This window comes from Numida meleagris, chromosome 11, assembly GCF_002078875.1.
Source record: "Numida meleagris isolate 19003 breed g44 Domestic line chromosome 11, NumMel1.0, whole genome shotgun sequence".
In the NCBI taxonomy this organism is placed as follows: Eukaryota; Metazoa; Chordata; class Aves; order Galliformes; family Numididae; genus Numida; species Numida meleagris.
Genome location: NC_034419.1, coordinates 10,697,077 through 10,717,013, shown reverse-complemented (window position 1 = coordinate 10,717,013; position 19,937 = coordinate 10,697,077). Strand labels below are relative to the sequence as shown.

The following is a 19,937-nucleotide window of genomic DNA, read 5'->3' as shown; positions in this document are numbered from 1 at the left end:
AGTAGAAAACTTGATCATCCAAAGATACAAACTAATCCTCCACGCGCTTGGACGTTGTTTCTGGGCATGACATTTGCCATGCTTAAAGGTAACAAAAAAGAAGCCTACAGATCAACCTTCTGAAAATTGTATTTTATTAAATATACAAAAAGCACAGCGCTTCTGTAGAAAATTGTACCTTCATCTCCAATATGGTAATGCTGGTTAGTTTCCTGCATCAAGGGTAGAACAGCTGTTCAAAACTTTTGTTTTTCTCCCCAGTGGCGTGCACGGAAAAAAAAGTCAGAGAGCAGCAGATAGAGACCACCCAGGGTCATTACCACAGGTCAGCTTCATGTCCTGCCTACAACCTTTCACTTCACTACCACTACTTTCACCAGCAGAACAGGGTGAAATTGAAAATCTGAATTAGACTACAGGAATGAAAAGAATTAAAGGTAACTGACGTTAATAATATAAATTACTACATCTCAAAACGTTTGTGATTTATAAACCTGACCTCTATTGTCATAACGTTTTTAGGAAACATTAATTTGAACATACGTAGAAGCAAATTCCCTTTGGTATGGAGAATACAATCCTAATTCGGCTTCAAAAATGCATTCACTGAAGACATTATTTTTGTACTGAATTATGTGTACTTACAGAAGGAAAAAAAGTGTAGGTAGGGCACATCTGGAAGCCAAACTAGCTAGAGAGACTTCAAAACACTACAAGATCGCCTCTAACCTGAAGATCTATTTACAGCAGAAGCCTGTAAGCATGAGCCATTGCAACGCTACAGGAAGCTGTTCTTCTAACATGATATGAAGCTTAAAATTTAAGCTACTAAGTCTACGAAATCTAATCAGGCAAAAATCTGTTCATTATTTAATTTCAGGGAACATTTTCATTGTTCTTGCTAAGTGAAATTCAAAAAAACAAACTACATACAGCAAAACACCAAATATTTTAAAGAATATGCATTCAGTTACAGAAGTTGATCAACCGTGGTTCAAGGCAGCAGGTTTTATTTTTAAAGTTAAAGGCGAGTGACCTCTGAGTATCTCCTTAAATAAGGTCCACTCAATGTTTTTATAGAACTCTACCGTTTTGGGTGCTTAACCAAGAACAGCTTCAGAGACTTTTTAAAAAGTTGAGGAAAGTCACTGCTTTCTGCCTTATCTTCCCTGCCTCACAGCACTGCTAACCTGGACGCTTGAGATTCCAAGTTACTTTTAAAATCCTCAGCCCAAAAGCACACATATTACTAAAGTACTGCTCAAAAGTTATTTTTCCTTTAACAATGCACTTTCAAATACTTTAGCCAAAGAAGTATACATGATTGTACACGTGAGGAAAGGTAGCAGAGGGAGGGATTGTCAGATGCAGGTACACACACGTATTTCCTAAGGATTTCACATCAGTCCACGTGATGAAGCTGGCACTTTCTCCATAACACACAAGGTGCCCCACCTGCCAACGAGAATTTGCCAGTTCTCAAATCAGGGTGAATTAGTAAGTGGTGAAAGATAAACGGTACTTTTTGCAGTGACTTACAATGAATACAGATGCTCCCAAATGTGCTTTTTTTCCTGAAGTCAACGTCACTGACTTCCTATGAGCAGCATTCTTTAGTAATCTTTTTCACAGATAATACATTTACCAACAGCCACACTCAAGAACCCTCTCCAAATCTTGGCTCATGCTGCTGAACCGCAATGTACCGTAAGCAATGTAACCACAACAGAAACGCACTTACAAAGTTTCTAACCAGGATTTAGTGCAGAACTCGAGTACCTCTTTCTCACTGATGCTTCTTTGGTGGAATGCGGGATTTTGCGACCACAATTGGAACAACAGAGAGCAATCCGATCAGCAAAGCCCAGAGAGGGCGGTAGAAGAGCCAGCCAATGGAGACAGTCAGAAGTGACAACGAGCTGGCCACACAGAAGGCAAAAGCTTTCAACCCGATGCTAACCAGATCTCGAACAATAGGAAACCAGTCCACTGCAGAAAGAATTGAGGGATAAAACAGTTGACAAGGTTATCATTTACAAGGACATCTTGCTTATGCCTAGGATTCGTACAAACCATTGCGATCAAGAGGCAGACTCAAGTTATTATCAAGGGCACTGGATAAGGCATTTCAGCAGACAATCCTCAAGGCATTTGATAAATAAGTAACATCTGAACATTTAAGACAACGGCATCCTTATCTCTTTAGACAGGAAGTCATGCAAAATTAAGTCTGAAGTCTTATCCAAGGCTTATGAGGCAGCACAGACTATTAGTCTTGCAGCTGTGGAACAAGTCGAGGGCAATGAACATTGCAAGCAAAAAGCAACTTCTGGCAATAATAAATCTTGCAGTTGCCTGCATACAGATAAGTAAATAAGGAAAAAAAGTGCCAAAGAAAATGATAGCTTTGATGTCCAAAGTTTATGCAAGTTTGAGGCACCATCCTACTTTTTCTGTAAGCTTTTATTCTAGCATTCTTCTAAATTAAAGGGATCAACCAAAACTTTCTTTGCTGTGCTCACAGTAGTGCAGAATACAAAGGCAAGTTATTATGTAACTACTAATTAAGACCTGTTGAGGGGTGCAGCTATACACTTGTATATGTGTGTAGAAAGCAGGTGGACTGCAGAAGCTAGGACAAGACTTGAAAGAACCAGCCCAACTTGTGCTCTGGCTTCTAATTTTGGGTAGCACTGGGCTGGGAGCTTCTGAGACTGGCAGAGAAGAAACTGGTTGTTCACCTTCACAAAGCAGCCATATGGTGCCGAGCTGCTGTTTACCTACAATTGTTATAGTGTCTTTCAGACTGAATCCAACCAAAGATCAAACTAGATTCCTCCTGGCCACCAAATAAATTAATTTCACATGTGAGCAACAGACGACACTGTACAGATTATGATGCTATTTCTAAATCATTTTAGCTTTCTGTCACAAACTTACCCAAAGTGTAAACAATCCGGGTCATTAGGCTGACACCTACAAACATTGCCAGCCAGCCTGCTGCACGGAGGGCCCAGGTCTTTATGGTGTTGCTCTCATGCTCTTTCTGAAACACCTCCTGAAAGCAAGAAACAGGCTGCATGTAATGGTGCTGAAATTCTTCTGAGATCCAGCTCTCAGTACATTAAGAGAGCAAGTCAGAGCTGACAGCAGAAGATACATAGCAGCTCATTCTTCAGGGCCTTTTTTTTTTTTTTAAAACATCAAAATCCAAGCACACTACACAAGATTTCAAAGTGCAGCACAAAGGAAATCTGCATTTTTCTAAATTAAGATAGCAAAACATGCACCCTCCGGCACTTTCTATAACCACAAGCAGAAAGCACAGAGTTTTAGTGCTCATTTGATCATCACTGTGGAAAATAAGACAGCAGTAAGTACATGTAACGTGGAAGAAAGACTTGATTTTGTTATGTTTGCAGCAAGACAGAAAAGGCAACAAGATCCACCGATGGCTGAAGGAAAGGTGTATGAAAGAAAACAAGCAGTATGCAGGGAAGCAAAGATAAAAATGTGTGTGTATATTTCACCAACTTAAAGCATCTATTTGCAAGAATGCTCCTCTCCCTCTATAGAAAACAGACATGCAGATGGCTAAGAAATAATTAAACACTCGTGGGAAAGATACACATGACTGTTTGACAACTTATATGTCTAAGTGCTCTATAATTTATTCATTTTTAGTGAGTTCAATTCCAATGAACTAAAATTCAACCTAATGAAGATTCAGAGTTCACAGCGGAGAGCTGATTCTACTGCTACTCTCTTTCAACTCGGGGAAAAAAAAGCCTTTTTGTCGGCTTTTGGCAGATCCTGTAAATTCCTGACATCTAGGACTTCCACAGCAGAGCATGAAGCAATCATTAATGGAAACCAACCTACTAAAAGGAGTCAATTAATCACCAAATTGCTGGAGCATACAGGATTTATTGGAGCATTATACACTGCCTGAAGGTTCTTTCTCAGCCAGAGTAGCAATAAACATTTCAAATGAGCCTAAACTCCCTGTTAAAAGAGGCTGAAGAGAGGATAGCTCCTATGGTTTGTTTAATTAAAGCCTGATTTTTACTGTTTTTGCGTATGACCTTTTCAAAAGCATGTGTTTCTGTGTGTAAGTGGGAGGCTACCAAAAACCAAATAAAACCAAAATGAGAAGGCACAGGAACAGTTCTTAGGCAAATGATGTTCAACAGCAGGAACACAAGCTGACTTACTGGGAAGGTAAGCACAAGCCATAATGCTTTGACTTAGATATAGCATAGAGAAAAGCTAAAGTTTACATCTCCTCCTCTGTAACAGGCCTGAAGGAGAATAAGCTTTAATTCCACTGCTGCTTCTGCACAGTCATCTGCAATTTCAGCCCTTTACTCATACGGTGTGGTATCTTACCTCTACAGAGAGATCCCCAGAGTAAAGAATCTGCAGAACATCTCCAGACTTTGTGTGATATGGAACAAGTTGATCACCTTTCTGGCGAGCAACCACAGTCACCTTGGAAGAAAGGGAAAGAATGTTTCTGGTTACTGAGTTGGGGACAGTTTGCAAAACACAAGTAGCTGAAGACCTACCTTATCAGCTGGGCCCAAATGGGGGTCATGTCCACTCAGACCAGCATAGAAGAACGAGACACGAAGGTCTCCCACCTACAAAATAGGAGAATACTGGAAATCAGCAGAGAAAGATTTCTTTACAAAGGAGAATCACAGGAAAGAAAACTCTGCATGGGAACACCTTCTGTATCATCACTTTTCTTGAGCATTCGTGGCTGTCTCATCGCCCAGACTAATTTTCCATTCACACCACAGGAATTCACTAGCTTTTTCTGTACTGACCCTATGTTTCAAGTGACAATGAATTAATCACATCCCAAGAAGAATACCTGGGAAATTTAACTTATCTGCAAAAGAAATCTACATCACAAACCTTATCCAAATAAAGATACCTATACATCATGGCCGAGTAACTAAATTCCCAACGCTGGATTCCTTTCCTTACAGACTTGACTTCATTTTCATAAGTAACCCTACTGGATTGTCCTTGGCAGTAAATAACAGATTTTATTTTTGAAATTGTCTAAGTCACATAAAAAGATAAAACAGATGGGCAGAAGGAAGAAGACATGCTGTACACACTTAAGATAGTATCATTAATGCTAGGTATGAATTCTAAAGTTCAGCATGTCTGCATACACAGTTCTGTTTCAGGCAAGGATCCACCACAGTTAGACTCCTAGGTTTGTACAGCTATAGATTTTCGTACAACTATAGTTAGATGAACTGCTCTCAGACACGGCACTTTTTACCAATGTATTGCAATAGTACTAATAAAAAAATATCTCCTATACTCAAATGCAAATTTGGAATTGCTGGAGAATGCTTGGAGAAAAAGTTCATTAGCAAAAAAAGGTGTGTTTGGGGAAGAGAGACAAGGTATGCCATCTGTGCATCCTTTTTGCATTCTCTCTCATCTTAACAGGTCTATGTTACTTGGGATTTATAATTAAAAACACATATGCCTTCACTTTTCATAGAATCATAGAATGGCCTGGGTTGAAAAGGTCCTCAAAGATCATCGAGTTTCAACCCCCCTGCTGAGTGCAGGGTCACCAACCACTAGACCAGGCTGCCCAGAGCCACGTCCAGCCTGGCCTTGAATGCCTCCAGGGACGGGGCATCCACAACCTCCCCGGGCAACCTGTTCCAGTGCGTCACCACCCTCTGTGTGAAAAACTTCCTCCTAATATCTAACCTCAACCTCCCCTGTCTCAGGGAGATAATTTTCTTCCCAAAGTAAAACTTCCAAGTAACAGGCAGTTTATTCAGATGAGCCCACAGCACCAAAACAAAGTTCCGGACGTTAGGTGGAGTTCTAATTTTCTTTCAAGTCCTGTCTGGCTTTTTTTTTCTTTTTTTTTTTGCCAAATGGTATCCTGCATCCTAAGGAACCAAACAAGTGCTGTGAGAATGTCAAGCAAGCTAAACCTTAGCACTAAAAATGACACACTGTTGCAAAATTAAAATGCTGCAGGTGAGAGAAATACAAAACTGACTATATGTGGGCAATTGCTATAAATAAGGCTGAGGTCATACATGCTAGCTTAGAAGAGCAGCATGCAAGTGGTATGGCAAGTTTGTGGGATGCTTACTATTCTCACTCTATTTTTAATAGAAGAACTAGTAACAGACTACATTAACAGACAAAAGTCAAAAAGAAACCCATTCAGTTCTCCCATATGCAATCCATGTGGTCCAGAGGTAAAATAGCAGCCTGATGTACAGCCATTACTAACAAGTAGAATGATTCTGGTTCCATCAGGCAGCTTTGAACTGTCATCTAGCCTACATACACCTAATTTCTCCCAACTACAAAAAAAAAAAAGAGTTTCCATCTACTTAGTTTTGTCATGAAGATTTGTCATTGAGTTCTCATCATCACTCAGATACATTGACAGAATCTAGAAGGAGTGTGCTAGGTGGTAAATTACCTAGGATTTTTGTGTCCTATTTCTCGATCAAAATTCCTGCTGTTCACAACTTCGGATTTCCATTCAGTATCTAAGGAAAACGATATGAAGGTTGAGAAGAGAACAAGAACTGCCACACAGATCTTAGTTATTGATGACAAATCAATGAATCAGTTCCAAATTACACTTTGTTTTTTAACATCAAGGTACATAATGAGATAGTCTATAACGATACTTAAATCTGACCTCCTAATATATTAACAACAAATGGAAGGACTTAGAAAAAAAAGGATTTTAGGGATAAAATTGTAACTTGGCTTTGCATGATGTTTGCTGCTGGCATCTTCCCTGATCAGGCTTTGATTCCTGGCTCCTCTCTTTGGGAGCAAGCAAGGAAAAGCTGGGAGTTCTGCCGGCACTAGCAGAGTTCAGTGCAGTCAAGCAAGACAGAGAGGACACTACTACATGCCACTGTCACAGATGCATAGCACTGCCTTGATTCAGGACACAGCAGCCTCTCCCCAACCCCCAGAGCACATTCCTTATAGGTATAAGTAGGTTTAACACAACTGCAACAAAACTAGAGTCCCTTTTTTTGAGCAGTCTCTGTACTAAATACAACTCTCTACGCTTCCATAAAGGAGAAGAAAGGAAGAAAGAGAGTTTGGTTAAACACTGGAGTGGGGATCATTGTAAAGGATATTCTAGTGTACTAGGTTTACGCATCAAGATTTTGGTACCTGTGGGGAGGGCTGCAGGGGTGGTGTCTGTGACCTCCCCACACTGGAGTAGGGAAGAAGCCTGAAGTAGAGAGGAAGCATGAAGTAGGGAGGAGGAAAAGTGGCAGAGAGAAACCACCATGCACTGACTGTAAGGTCCCTGCCTCACTTAAGGCACCAAGTGTAACCTGAAGCAGTAACAAGGGCAGAGATGTCTGGAGTGAATCTGAGCCTGGGAAACAGTGGGAGCAACTGTGTTTTGCCAATACCCAAATTGCTAATTAAGTATTTAATTTTGTTGACAATGTTGTTAGCCCTCCCCAAATCAAGCCTACCCACAATGGTAAGCGACCTCCCTGTCTGACTTTACAAGCTCTCTTGATCTTCCTATTCTCTCCACTAGTCCCACTGCAGTGGAAATGAGCTATCAGCTCGTGGCATCTGGCTGCCAGCCAAGGCTGACCCACCACACCTAGTAATAGACAGACTTCAACTGGACAGAATCCATGAAGACTGAGAGAACAGCTTTTTTTTTTTTTTTTTTTTTTTTTTTTTTTTTGGGGCTGCTCTCCACACCCACCACTAGCATTGCTCCTCAGCTATCTCTGAGCTGCAGAGTCTCATGCTTCACTGAGCTGGAGTATTCTTACGATCACACCCAGAAATCACTGCACACCCATGTTACATGTCCTTGTGCTTTAGTTGTGGATAAATGAAGCACAGAGACTAAGCTCCAGAGATATGATGACTCAGAGTATTTTTCCACCACCAGGTAGATCAGAACTATCCTCCCAGTTCTCCTCCTGCCAAAAAAGCATTTGCCAGAAGCCACAACACACATCAGAAAGTGCTGGAGGTTTTTGTTAGCTCATATGAACGCTAGAAGTCTGAACATACCGCCTTACATGCTGGAGCTATGCTGCTTTTCCCTGTCTGTTCTCTTCTGCTCACACCTGGTGTGCCCAATTACACTTCACAGGATCACAGAATGGTTTGAGTTGGATAGGACCTTAAAGACCATTTAGCTCCAACCCTCTCCTCACAGGAGAAGATAATTTCCCCTAGATCAGGTTGCTCAAAACCCCATCCAGCCTGGCCTTCTCTCCCTTCCAGACATGGGAAGAAGCTGATCAGGAACATGCAATTCTGAAGAGAAATCTCAGAAGCAGCTTTGAACACACAGTACTCCCACGTCTGCCTATATCTCATCACCAAGGACTATAGGTCTTATCTCAGGAGCACGCTATATTTGGATGCTGCTCCAAATCACAGGATTTCCAAGACAATACCAAAATTTTTTGTAGCAGTTGCTTGCTAACAGCACACAACTTCCCTCCAGTTACTTCAAGATAGCGAGGTCCTGCCATTTGCTTAGCAAACACAATCTTTGCTTCATATATTCTTCACATAGTTTTCTTCCCCAACAAAAAATAGAGGATTTACAACAAAATCAAGACAGATATACAGGAAAGCCCAAAGTTACAGGCATAAAAACAGAAGAATTTTCTGTTGACCAACTTACTGTATGAATACTTTGTCTCTTTCTTGATCTCACCGTTTTCTTCATACTCCCTGCAAAGAAAAAGGGTGAAGTGAGAACCAAAATAGCACGCACACACACACACTCACCAGCTCAACGCAGAATACATTTTACAAATGACCCTGTTAATACAGCATTCCTATAAACAACTTCTAAAGATTTGTTTCACTCACCTGGAATCTTCATATTCTACCCACTGGTACATTTCCACATTGCGCTTAAGCTTGACAGCCTGGATGGACAGCCCATAGCTGGGATCAAACAAAGGCTATTTGAAATATAAAGAAAACACAAGGCAGTATAAATGCTCACAAATACCTCACTAATTCAAACACTCTAATTCCTCCAAACTTGAAATTCTCCTATAACCAAGATGCTAGTTTTATTTACCTTTGATGTGCTCAGAGCGCCAGCTAAGTGCACTAGTCTTCCCTCATTCTGCTGAGACACACTGTGAATGCTATCAAGAGGGATCACAAGAGAAAGACCCTCGTCAAGAGATTTAGCTGTCCTCAAAGCTCGTCCCTGTAGTCAAGAAAAGCAAAAACCAAAATCAAGTTGTGGAGAATCAATGGTACATAACTATCTTATGAAAAAGGTTAGCAGACAAGTGACCTGCAGGCCCCAAGGACTTCTTGTACATTCATCCTCAAGGCATAATCTCAAAACACACTTGCAGTTCTCCACTCTCCTTCTCAATAGCACTACAGCCTTTTTCCCCCATGAGCTTACAGACTTGGGATCTTATCCCTCATCATACACAGGCGCTGCCTCTATCATATGCTGATGCAAGAACATCTGTACCTTATGATTTCACTCTTACATCCCAAGCATAAGCACCAGACTCTCCAGACATATTGCTCTCTTTCCACTGATGCAGTAATAACACTTCAGCATGACCATTTCTCTCAGCCTATAAATGCAAAATTACTTGAATGTCACCTTGGCATTACCATTTTAAAGCTGTGTATAAAAGCAGAAAATATTTCACTTACTTCATTGGTAAAAAGAACGTAGAAGGACAGAAGAAATGTCCCAAGTCCTACGAGCATGCCTCCAGAAGTCTCGCTGAGCCTCTCCAGGAACCCTGGCTTGGCCTCACTTGTGATTTTGACATGTTCTTTTTTGCTCCCTGTGTCAGAGAACTGTTGGAGATAAACCAAAAATGTAATATCGGTGTAAAAGGGGACAGTCTGCTTCAAAACGAGCTTTTTACATTTGCAAAACTGCTCCACTGCAAAGCAGCACCACTTGCATTGGACCTAAACCTTCCCACACTTGTCCCTATGCTCTGTGACGATTTTGCTATCAGAAATACAGTCAATAAGGAAACCTTAATGAAGAAAACAATTGCTGTAGCAGCGGCTCAGCACATCCCTTCATGTGTTCTTCAGTCTGTCTCTATGTCCCTATTTGGTATCCACACCCAATTCGGGCCGTGACAAACTGAGTAATACTCCCAAATTCCAGACCAGCTACAGCATTGCTATAAATAACACATTTCACTTCCAAGTGCCAGCGCACTCTGCAACAACTGCACCTTAGGCTACGAGAAGAGGTCTCAGAACAAACTGCTGTTACTGCCCAGGGTGCTGCCACGTTACAGCAGGAACACCCAGGGTTTAAGGTGCACCAGAGCTCTGTGTTGCAGAGAACAGCCAAGAAGTAACCGCCAGCTAACACGGGCAGCGAGGGGAGGAGGCGAGACCCCTCGGGAGGAGCCAGGTGAGACCTAACAGCTGCTCGGGGCCCCCCCACCTCCCTCACCTCAGGCGGCAGCCCGAGAGAGCAGGAACGGGCAGCCCGCCATACGCAGCGCGGAGCGGCCAGGTCTCCCTCACACTTACGCTTCTCGACATCCTCAGTCTCCTTCCCCCAAAGGAAACAGACCGGAGAGCCCACCGGCGACAACCGCTTACCAACAGCCACAACCACACCCACAGCCTCCTCTCCTCAGACTCGCCCGGTTCTACCGCTGCCGCAGTGCACGCCGGGACACGTAGTTCTCACACGGCGCGCGCAGGGTACGCTGGGAGATGTAGTCCAGCGCCGAGGAGCGCTCTGCTCGGATTGGCTGCTTTTTTCCCGCCTCCGGGAGGCCGTGGGGCAGCGGGCGCCGGAGGTCAGGGCGTCTGCTTCCGGAGGTCAGAGGTCACCGCGTCTGCTTCCGGAGGTCAGGGGTCACGGCGTGGAACTGAGGGGTGCTGAGGCAGTGCTGGAGGAGGAGCGGGGCGGGCGGGAAGGACGCGGGACGGCGGCGGAGCCGGAGCCGGAGCCGGTCTCTGGGCGCGCTGAGCGGGAAGGCAACGGACGGCTCCGCCATGTCCTACTGCAGGCAAGAAGGTGCGCACGGGTGTCCTCCCAATGTCACGCGGCGCGGTTTGCCCTGAGGCGCGGGGGCGGCGCAGCCCGAGGGGAGGAGAGGCGCCCGCGGGCTCTGTGGTGCGGGGCCGTTCACTTGACGGCGGGCGGGAAGCCGTGGGGCGGGCCGCGCTAAGGAGGCCGCGGCCGAGTGGGGTACGGCCACCCCGCAGCCGGGCCGAGACTGAGTCCCGTTCTGCTCCCGCAGCCGTTGCGCTGGCAGCTGCAGAGCCCCTGTGCCCATGGAGGGAAAGCGCTGAGGCAGGAAGGATGGGTCTGTTTCCCTACAGAGCTGTATAGGTCGTAATACTTAGTTTTTTTGACCCCTTTCTGTCCCAGGGGATGCGTTTTTTCCCCCTTTTGATGAAGCAGCTGGAGTTTCAAGATTCAAAGAATGTTATAAGTGCTGTTCTGAAAGAATAAACTTTGGCTTATAGGATACTGATTATATACTGTGATAACTTGGGGTTTTCTTTACTTTATGTTTTTAACTTGTTTTAACAACATCTTGTGTCTTTACCCTGTCTGTGAGTTGCCTTATGGTATCCTACAAAATGACAGTTGCGGTGACCACAGTTATAGTTTGTGTTATAGTTGCAGTGACAGGGTTATAGTTCACGTTGCAGTTAATAGTGATGATTTTTATGCATTTCTAATTCTTCTCATGTAAGAAATTCCAGGTGTTCTGCACTGTAAAGTTGGCTGGAATGCCATATAGCTGACAAAAAAAAAGAAGTTTCCCTTCTAGAAAGAATCCAGGTTTATCTGTTTTTCACATGTCTTGGAGCGTAAAGACATGATTGAATGCACAGCAAAAGGAATTACTGAACATTTTCTGGTGGAGGTCATGTTGAAGGACAAGAAAGACGCTAATTTCTAACATGCTTGGTTACTGTAGTGGCCTTTCTGAATTTGGAGAACGAGAGGAAGCATTTGGGGAGCTTACCCACTCTCTTCCCATTCAGTGAATGCTGAGCTGTGCATTCAGAAAAGTTTCAGTTAGATGTTCTTTTCTGCTTGTGTCTGCCATAGAGCAGTTTTTTACAGCCTTACAGAGCTGTTGGGAAACTTTGCCCTGGTTGCCAGACAAGCTTTTTTTTTTTTTTTTTTCCCTTCATAACTTCTTTGTTAAATCAAGAGTGGCACAAGAGCAGGAAGTATGCTCTGTTGTTCTTCTGCCCTTGGTGATATTTGCAGCACCATTCAACATAGCCTGTTCTAGACCGTTAAAGAGCCCTTTAGTATTTAATTAACATAATTGTTATAAACTGTGGCATGACTCTGTAATGGAGACTGCTGATCTTAATGAGTATCCTACTGAACACTTCCTGTAGCTCAGCTTAGTTTTTCCTTTCACTTTTGGTCTTTTTTTGTCTAACCCTTTCCGGTGAGTTTGTTCTCCTAAGAGAGTAGTAGTTTGAGCTTGTTTCAAAGCAGCATTTTAACTTTGCAGTTCAGTGAACTGTACGCTGATCTACAGCCCTTACAGTACTTTGCTGTGAAAACTTTAGAGGAAAAGAATTTGGTAGTTACTGTATATTCTAACAAGTAAATGGGTGATTTGTTATTATGTAATGAGTACTTTAAAAGAACGCTTCCCAAACTGTTTTACGTTCACCTCCTCCTCGTGTCCTTCCTGTGTTACAAGATGCTGTGATTTTAGTAATTAGTTTCTTCTACCCATGTGGGATTTGTGGCTTCTTATTTAGTGGTAGTGTTGCTTAAGATACTTCGTTTTGGGTTGTTTGCATCTGGCTTCTGTCACTGCACTGTGCTGGTCCCTGACTCCATTAAGGGGGGGAAGGAGTGGGAGAAGGAGGTGATAAAAAGTGAGCTCTCTGAGGCATCTGTTAAATGCTGCCTCAGCTCAAAAATAGTATGCAGTCCTTTACTGCTTCTCTGAGTCCTGCAAGCTGGTTCTCGTCTCCTTTAGAAACAACTACCTGTTTTATCACATTTCTATTCAGTGAGGGCTTGTTTCAATCTCTGTAGACATCAATTTGCATTACCTAACTGTACCGTATGCAAATATTTATTGTAAATCTCTAATTGGTTATGTCTTTTTCAATTCCTATTGAATATTGAGAATAAATTCCTACAGTTACATGAGTGTGGTACAAAGACAGCAGGATTGGTTTTATTCACTGTTCCCATAGATAAATTACTACCTGATCTTTTTAAGCATGTGTTGATTTTCTTGTAGGTTTTATTTCCAGGTCTCTTTATAACTTTTAGTACCTTCCCTGTGGATACTTTCCCTCTTGTCTTTATGTACATGTTCCTGTGAACTGGCAACTTGTAATTGAAGATGCTCGATAAGTAAACTAGAATTCATTCAACATTAACATCAGGGCATTGTGTTGAGTGTCTCATTACTGTGTTCTGTTCAGCAGCTCTGTGAATTACTTACTCAGTCTCAGCTTTTCCTGATCTTTTGTTTATTGTCTCCAAATGACAGGAAAAGACAAAATTATATTTGTGACTAAGGAGGACCATGAGACACCAAGCAGTGCTGAACTGGTTGCAGATGATCCAGATGACCCTTATGAAGAACAAGGTCAGTAGCTAACAGAATGGAAGCAGAGAGTGATGGACCATGTGTATTATATTCTAACAATATTAATTGATTTTTAAAGACTGAGGTAGTAGGGCAACTGTTTCAGTGAATAAACACTTTACTCAGTAATCTTAGACAACTGTTTAGTAAATATACAGTCAGACTCTTCCCAGTCTTAACTTCCAAATTAGGACAGCACAAATGACATGCTTTCCAAATATGTTTTCTTTATCTTTTGGGTAGTCTTTCAAAGTGGCCTGTTCACATACATCAGTTGATGGCTCATGGTTTTAATTATAACCAGAAATATTCAGAAAAAATTGTCTTAATTGTCTTGTATTAACAGAGCCATTCTGATTGTCTTTCTTAACTATCTTAAATGACGTAAGTGCCATTTTCAAAGTGGCTGAGGTGAGTTACATGCTACTGTCATTGCTAGGAGTTCGTTGCCTGTTTCCATGCAGCACAAGTTGCCTAACTTGGTGATCTCTGAGTATCCTATTTAATGTAGTTGTTATATATGTGACTTACTCTGTACTGTACAAGTAACAAAATAATCAGCACCTAATAATCTTTCAATTTCATGACAGGTAAGTTCGAATTACAGTTTTCAACTGTAAGGATCTTGCCTGGACAAGAGGCAAGTTTCAAGTTTTCAATGACAATTACAGTTCTTACACAGAGTATATCCGACCTGCAAATGAACTAGCTCAGGAGTCTTAAAAGATCAGAATATTTCTGGATGACTTGTAATATTTTGGTCACACGAAGTGTATTTTAGGTTATTTCCAATGGATGAATGAAATATCTTGTTTCCTGTTGGGATTAAGTACATTTTGCCTATGTTAATAAAATGTTCTGAATGTCTGGAATTTGAATGATTTTTTTTTTCTAATTGCCTTTATGCTTATAGGTCATTTAGCCTTGTCATTTTGTGTGATTTCATTGCTTTCAAATTGGCTGAGGCTGAAATTTTCTTAGAAACTAGAAGCAAGTGGCTCTGTGACCCCCAGAGGGCAGTATTTAAGCACGGTTTTGCAGCTGTATGGCAAAGGGATGCTTTGTTAGCTGATGTAGTATGTAGTTTTATGTCATTAAAATAACTTTGTTTTCATAACTTTATTTCATTAAACATAGCTTCAGTTGAACTTACAAGGAGATATTTTTGTCTCTATAACAACCGATGCATGCTGGCTATTCAGGCTTTGCAATAACCTTCACTGGCTTTTTGACTGTACGGTAGGGTTGGCTGGTAGGTAACCTGACAGCCTTCAACCTGAGATGAGAAAAAATGTTTTTCCTGTCTCTGCTCTCACCGAAGCCTTCCCCCAAGTGGCTGTGTCTTATTTCAGGAAGATGTTTAGAAGCTACAGTTTAATTTCTGTCAGGGATTCCTCCATCTCTCCTATTTTCAGGGAGGTTGTATCACTAAGATGCCATGACCAACTTGCCTATTTAATGGAAGCAATCTGTGCTTTGGGCTTTGGCATTGTTTTTGTCATGGCAGTGGTGCTTCAGCTGTTGAAAATTTCACCAAGACACCTACAGGCAGTAAAATCTAAATGGCATGTACCTGTTTCTGCCTTGACTTGGGTGGAAGGTGAAACATGCAAATGGTTTGTGGAAAGCAATGTCTGAGGAGGCACAACTTGAAGAGTATTTAGTCTGATCTGTATGGTATGTAGAAATCTAGCAAAATCTGAATTTTTAATTCAAATCAGTTTGAAGTGCATTATTAGTCTGTTAAGTGAAGATGTAACAACCTCTGATGATCAGATGGCATCATTAAGTTCACAGTTGTTTTTCATTGGCCTGTGCTTTCCTGTTTCCTCTGAAAAACTGGAGACTGCTTGCAAAATAGAGGAAAAAAAAAAACTTTTCTTTTCTAGAAACCACATCTGGAGAACATACAAAGCCTTAGAGAGTTTATCGCTCACTGAACTGTTAAGCCAGTTTGTATGGTGTATGTATGACTAAACAAAGTAGCTTGCTGTTTAGCTAAGTAAATGCATACATGCAAGCTGTGTTGATGTTACATGTGGTCATTCCAAGTTTGCCTGTCTTCCCCCTTATAATCATTCATGGTCTTTCTTTGGAGATAATTGAAGTGTAGTATTCTATTAACAAAAGCTGTTGATCTAGCAACAGCATGTGGGTGCGTATTGGTCCTGGAACTAAAACAGCTATTTTTGATGCCGGATTTTAAGATGAAAGAGTGCCTGTCTCAGATCTAACATAATACAAATACATGCTATGAAGATTCAAAATCGATTCTTTTGATGCCTCTGAAGAGGGGTTTCTCTATTTTTATCTCTTTTACACCCTGTCCCAAATTGTTCTTTCTCTGGTTGTACATATGCAATGAGTGTAGTGTATTGTGCCATTTATCTGGATAATAAAATAGTAAAAACTAAAGGAACCGCTTCCTCCTTGTTTGAATGACTTATTCATTCAGTTCTCATGTGTATTTTGCTAGGTATTGAAGGGCTGTGGTGAAGGATAAAGGTGATAGTGCTTTTTAATTATCGATTCTATATTTACAGCATGTTAGATCACATTTCTAAACTATAGAAGAACATAGTAAGCCAGAAGCTAGTTACATCAGCGTCACCTTACAGTGAAATTGTGTAACTATATGATTCAGAACAATAAACTCTGTGTTTAAATACTGTAATAAGCTTATTCTTAGCATGTGGTTAGTTACTGCCATGTTTTCAGGGCTCTCTGAAAACTTCTCGCTTGAGCAGTGTTGGGCTGCAGTGCTGCAGATCAGAGCAATTCACATGTCACAGAGTGAACCACATCTAATGGGAGAGAAAATTGTGGGCAGGAAGGACATATGGGCAAAACATTCTAGAGTATGTTCAAGTGCAGAAGCTCTGACTCGTGGTTTTTATTTAAAAGACAATTGGAAAGGGCTTTGCTGTGTATAAAGTAACAGACAGACTTTTCTAATTTAGCTTCCACTTTAATGGAATGCTTGACTTCCAGTGTTCAAGTTTTGTGGCATAATCCACCACAGTGTCTCTCTTGATCTTTTCTACTGTTCATTACACAGTATAGCTATATCTGGAAAAGAATAGATTTGTCATATAGATATGCCATAACCGTATGTCTTCACTAGTGGGGATGTGTTTTTTTTTTTTTTTTTGTTGGAGCCTTTTTTTATCTGTAAGATAAGGTAGACGTTTAGTTTGGTATTTTTACATTATTCTTATTTAGCATCTGGAATTAACAGACATTATTAGTCTTTGAGAAGTCGTATTTTAGTTGCTGGATCACTCAGGAAAACCCGTGCTCCATTTCCATTGGGAGAAAGTGAAGTTGTACTGTGTTCTCTTTTTTTGATTCTGTGCTGTTACAGGATTTCAGCAGGTAAAAAGTTGTGAAAGAAAAGAAATGGAAAGGCAGACAAAGTAGGCAGGTTCAAGATAGCATTTTGCACTGCAGTGTATCTCCAAGTATGTGCCTTTAACAGTTGTGGCTGATAGAAACAAATGAAGAATCCATCTGCAGCAGTTTTGAAGTAATATTCTTACTGAAGGGTTTATTTCTGGTCTTCTGTGTTGTATGTGGAAGAATTTAACGTAAAAGATCTCCAGTTTTCATTGTGATCTTTACTTCCATCAATTAGATTTCTTAAATTATTTTTAAATGTGTATGAAGAAGGCACTAGTGAGATTTGTGCATGAAAAGTAGTTTTCGTTAGCATTATGGGGTGATAGGAGAGTTGGCTAAAAGTGCATATGGAATTGCACCTTAAACAAAGACAGCTGCTGTCCTCCCTCTTCTGTGTTTATCCAAAGTTATTTCAGATGTCTTATTTTAGAGATTAAGTCTTGAAATGTTTTCTACAAAGGACTGGTGAAGCAAAAACCCAAATTCTTTTAAGAAAGAGCTTGATAAATGACCAGATGTACAGAAATGTTTTTTTATGACTGATGATGTTCTGTTCAATCCTGCTTCCTATGTTTCTGTCATCTTACATTGTGGATCATTGGCTTGTAAGATCTTTATTGGAATATTTGGTATGTAACATGGAAGAAACTTTTATCTGTACAATAGTGGGACTTCGTTACAGCAAGTAGAAATGCATGTGTTGACATAAATGCAGATGTTTCTGGCTTCATCCAGGATACCAACAGATCCTGTAAGCTGAGAAAGATGAGGTTGTGTGAGGTCAGCAATTAAGTGCTAACCTAAGCCTCAGCCTCCTATGATGTAAACAGGTTGGTTTTCACCCCTAGGTGCAAGCACCAATAGATTATGACTCACTGGATCAGTGACATACAGGCTGCATTTGAAAGAAATGTTAATTTGGAGAATTAAAGATAGTAATCCTGTCCATTGCAGAGTTGTGACTTGGGAAGAGCAGTAGATAAAATTTACTTCCATTTTAACTGTGTTCTTAACCTAAACTGATGACTTTTTTTTTTTCTATTCTGGATTTCCTGTTCAAATTTTAGGGGAAAGGTTCTGTGTTAAGTGTTCCAGAGTTCATTTAAAACAATGAGAAAGCATTCATCCAGCCCGATTCAAAAGAATTCTAATCTTAATACAGGAATTAAGTTCTTATATTACATGATTTTAAGGCCTGCATGCCTCCCTGACAGAGTCTGGCAAGTGGAAAAAGACTTAATTCAGGCAGAGATATAGAACTATTCTCACTTGTGCCCAGTAATGGATCATAAAGATCAGAGAGAGAAGGAAACAGTCCAGGAAATGGAAGGTGTTTTGCACTCCTGAAGCTACAGAACTACTACGGTATTCTTAATATTTCCTAGCAGCTTTCATTTATGTAATGAGTTTATTGAAAAGAGCACTTAACTTTACATCTCTCTTTTATTTGTTCAGGATTGATATTGCCCAATGGAGATATCAATTGGAACTGCCCATGTCTGGGTGGAATGGCTAGTGGTCCCTGTGGGGAGCAGTTCAAGTCAGCCTTTTCTTGTTTCCACTATAGCACAGAAGAAATAAAGGGATCAGACTGTGTGGACCAATTCCGTGCTATGCAAGAATGCATGCAAAAATACCCAGATCTTTATCCTCAAGAGGATGAAAACGAAGAGAAAGAGAAGTCAAGCAAAGATTTGGAAGCTACTCCTGTGGAAGATTCTGTTGCCAAAGAGGAGAAAGGATCTAGCTAATGAAGATGCAAGGAGGCTGTTGTCTCCATTTCTCCTTTTCAGAGGCGCGGACTTTTGCAGTTTGTCTGTTTCCTGAGCTGTCAAGAGATGTTTCACCACTGTTCCATACACTGTATCATAGTAAATAATTTATTGTGGAAGGAGAAATTTCAGTGTGACAGTCTTGCGAATAAATACCGCAGAAAGAACCAATATGTGTGTGTACTGTGTAACCTGTTACCAGATGCAGTTAATACTTTATCAGCTGTTTTCACACATCAAGTTCTCCTTGAGTTTTGACTTGAATAATCTCTTTCAATATATACAGCTGTTAACAAAAATTCCATTCATGTACCAGGTCATCTTCATTTCAGTATGCTCTGACCAGTAGCTGTTCTTTTGTAAAATGTTTTCTGTTCTACTAATAGAGATCACATTAAGTGATTGTTTTTCCTCAGAGATTTCTTTTTTTTTGCCAGAATGATACGGGATGTGAAAATGACCTAAACCTAAAATGCGTAAGATAATTTCAAATGGTATGATTAGATTATGGTTACATTTTACTGACATCAGGTAAGGTCTGACAAAAAAAAAATTAAATGAAATGTGTGATTTCATTTGCTTATTGTGATGACTTTTACATTTTGAGAAATGGTTGTACAACCATTGATGTAAATGAGTGGAAAGAATGTTGATCATTTGCTTTATTTTTGTTCTGAGAGCACAGTTTTTGTTTTCCCTTAGTTGAAGCTTGCTCCTTCAATATTTAGACAGGCTCTTAGAAAATACTTTGAGAATACAATGAAAATGTCACCTGGTGTAATGATCTCAAAACAAATACTGTGACTTAAGTACATATTAAAAAGTAAATACTTTTTACCTTCGTTGAACACTGTTGTTTGTTGTTGTTTTTTAAACTAAGGCTGTTTGTATTTGAGATATTCTTCTTCATTGTAAACAGACTGAATGGGTTTGTGTATTGTGAAGATCAACTGCTTGAGTTTTATTCTACTCCTATTCTTTTCTTCCTAGACCCAAACAGAAAGGCATAAAAAAATGTAAAGTGCTGTCAGTAGCGCTATAGAGAACCTGAACAGCTAGTAAACTATGTGGGAATTACTTTAGAGATGCAAACAATTTAATAGTAATCCACTATAGTTTAATACCT

At 40.7% G+C, this 19,937-nt stretch overlaps 2 protein-coding genes across 2 annotated transcripts; one reads left to right on the top strand and one right to left on the bottom strand.

Moving 5' to 3' along the window:
• TMEM43 (transmembrane protein 43) lies at positions 117-10,713 on the bottom strand. The gene is made up of 12 exons (XM_021409666.1): positions 10,570-10,713; positions 9,718-9,867; positions 9,113-9,247; positions 8,896-8,990; positions 8,705-8,754; positions 6,485-6,554; positions 6,290-6,362; positions 4,569-4,643; positions 4,390-4,491; positions 2,941-3,058; positions 1,780-1,989; positions 117-1,455 (listed from the first exon to the last, which is right to left on the bottom strand). Exons 1-11 carry the CDS (start codon positions 10,579-10,581, stop codon positions 1,787-1,789), a joined length of 1,083 nt encoding a protein of 360 aa, XP_021265341.1. The 5' UTR covers positions 10,582-10,713; the 3' UTR covers positions 117-1,455; positions 1,780-1,786.
• On the top strand, positions 10,902-19,659 carry CHCHD4 (coiled-coil-helix-coiled-coil-helix domain containing 4). The gene is made up of 3 exons (XM_021409515.1): positions 10,902-11,065; positions 13,542-13,640; positions 18,495-19,659. The coding sequence occupies exons 1-3, from the start codon at positions 11,044-11,046 to the stop codon at positions 18,788-18,790; spliced, it is 417 nt and encodes a 138-aa protein (XP_021265190.1). The 5' UTR covers positions 10,902-11,043; the 3' UTR covers positions 18,791-19,659.

Bases quoted from the DNA above. Each gene is read 5' to 3' on its own strand.
- TMEM43 (XM_021409666.1), bottom strand. The intron at 8,755-8,895 runs GTGAGTGAAACA...TTTTCTTTGCAG, and splicing joins GTAGAATATGAAGATTCCAG to GGAGTATGAAGAAAACGGTG. The intron at 4,644-6,289 runs GTTAGTAATGGC...CCTATTTTGTAG, and splicing joins GAACCAGAATCATTCTACTT to GTGGGAGACCTTCGTGTCTC.
- CHCHD4 (XM_021409515.1), top strand. From the start codon at position 11,044: ATGTCCTACTGCAGGCAAGAAG. The intron at 11,066-13,541 runs GTGCGCACGGGT...TCCAAATGACAG, and splicing joins GTCCTACTGCAGGCAAGAAG to GAAAAGACAAAATTATATTT. The intron at 13,641-18,494 runs GTCAGTAGCTAA...TTATTTGTTCAG, and splicing joins TGACCCTTATGAAGAACAAG to GATTGATATTGCCCAATGGA.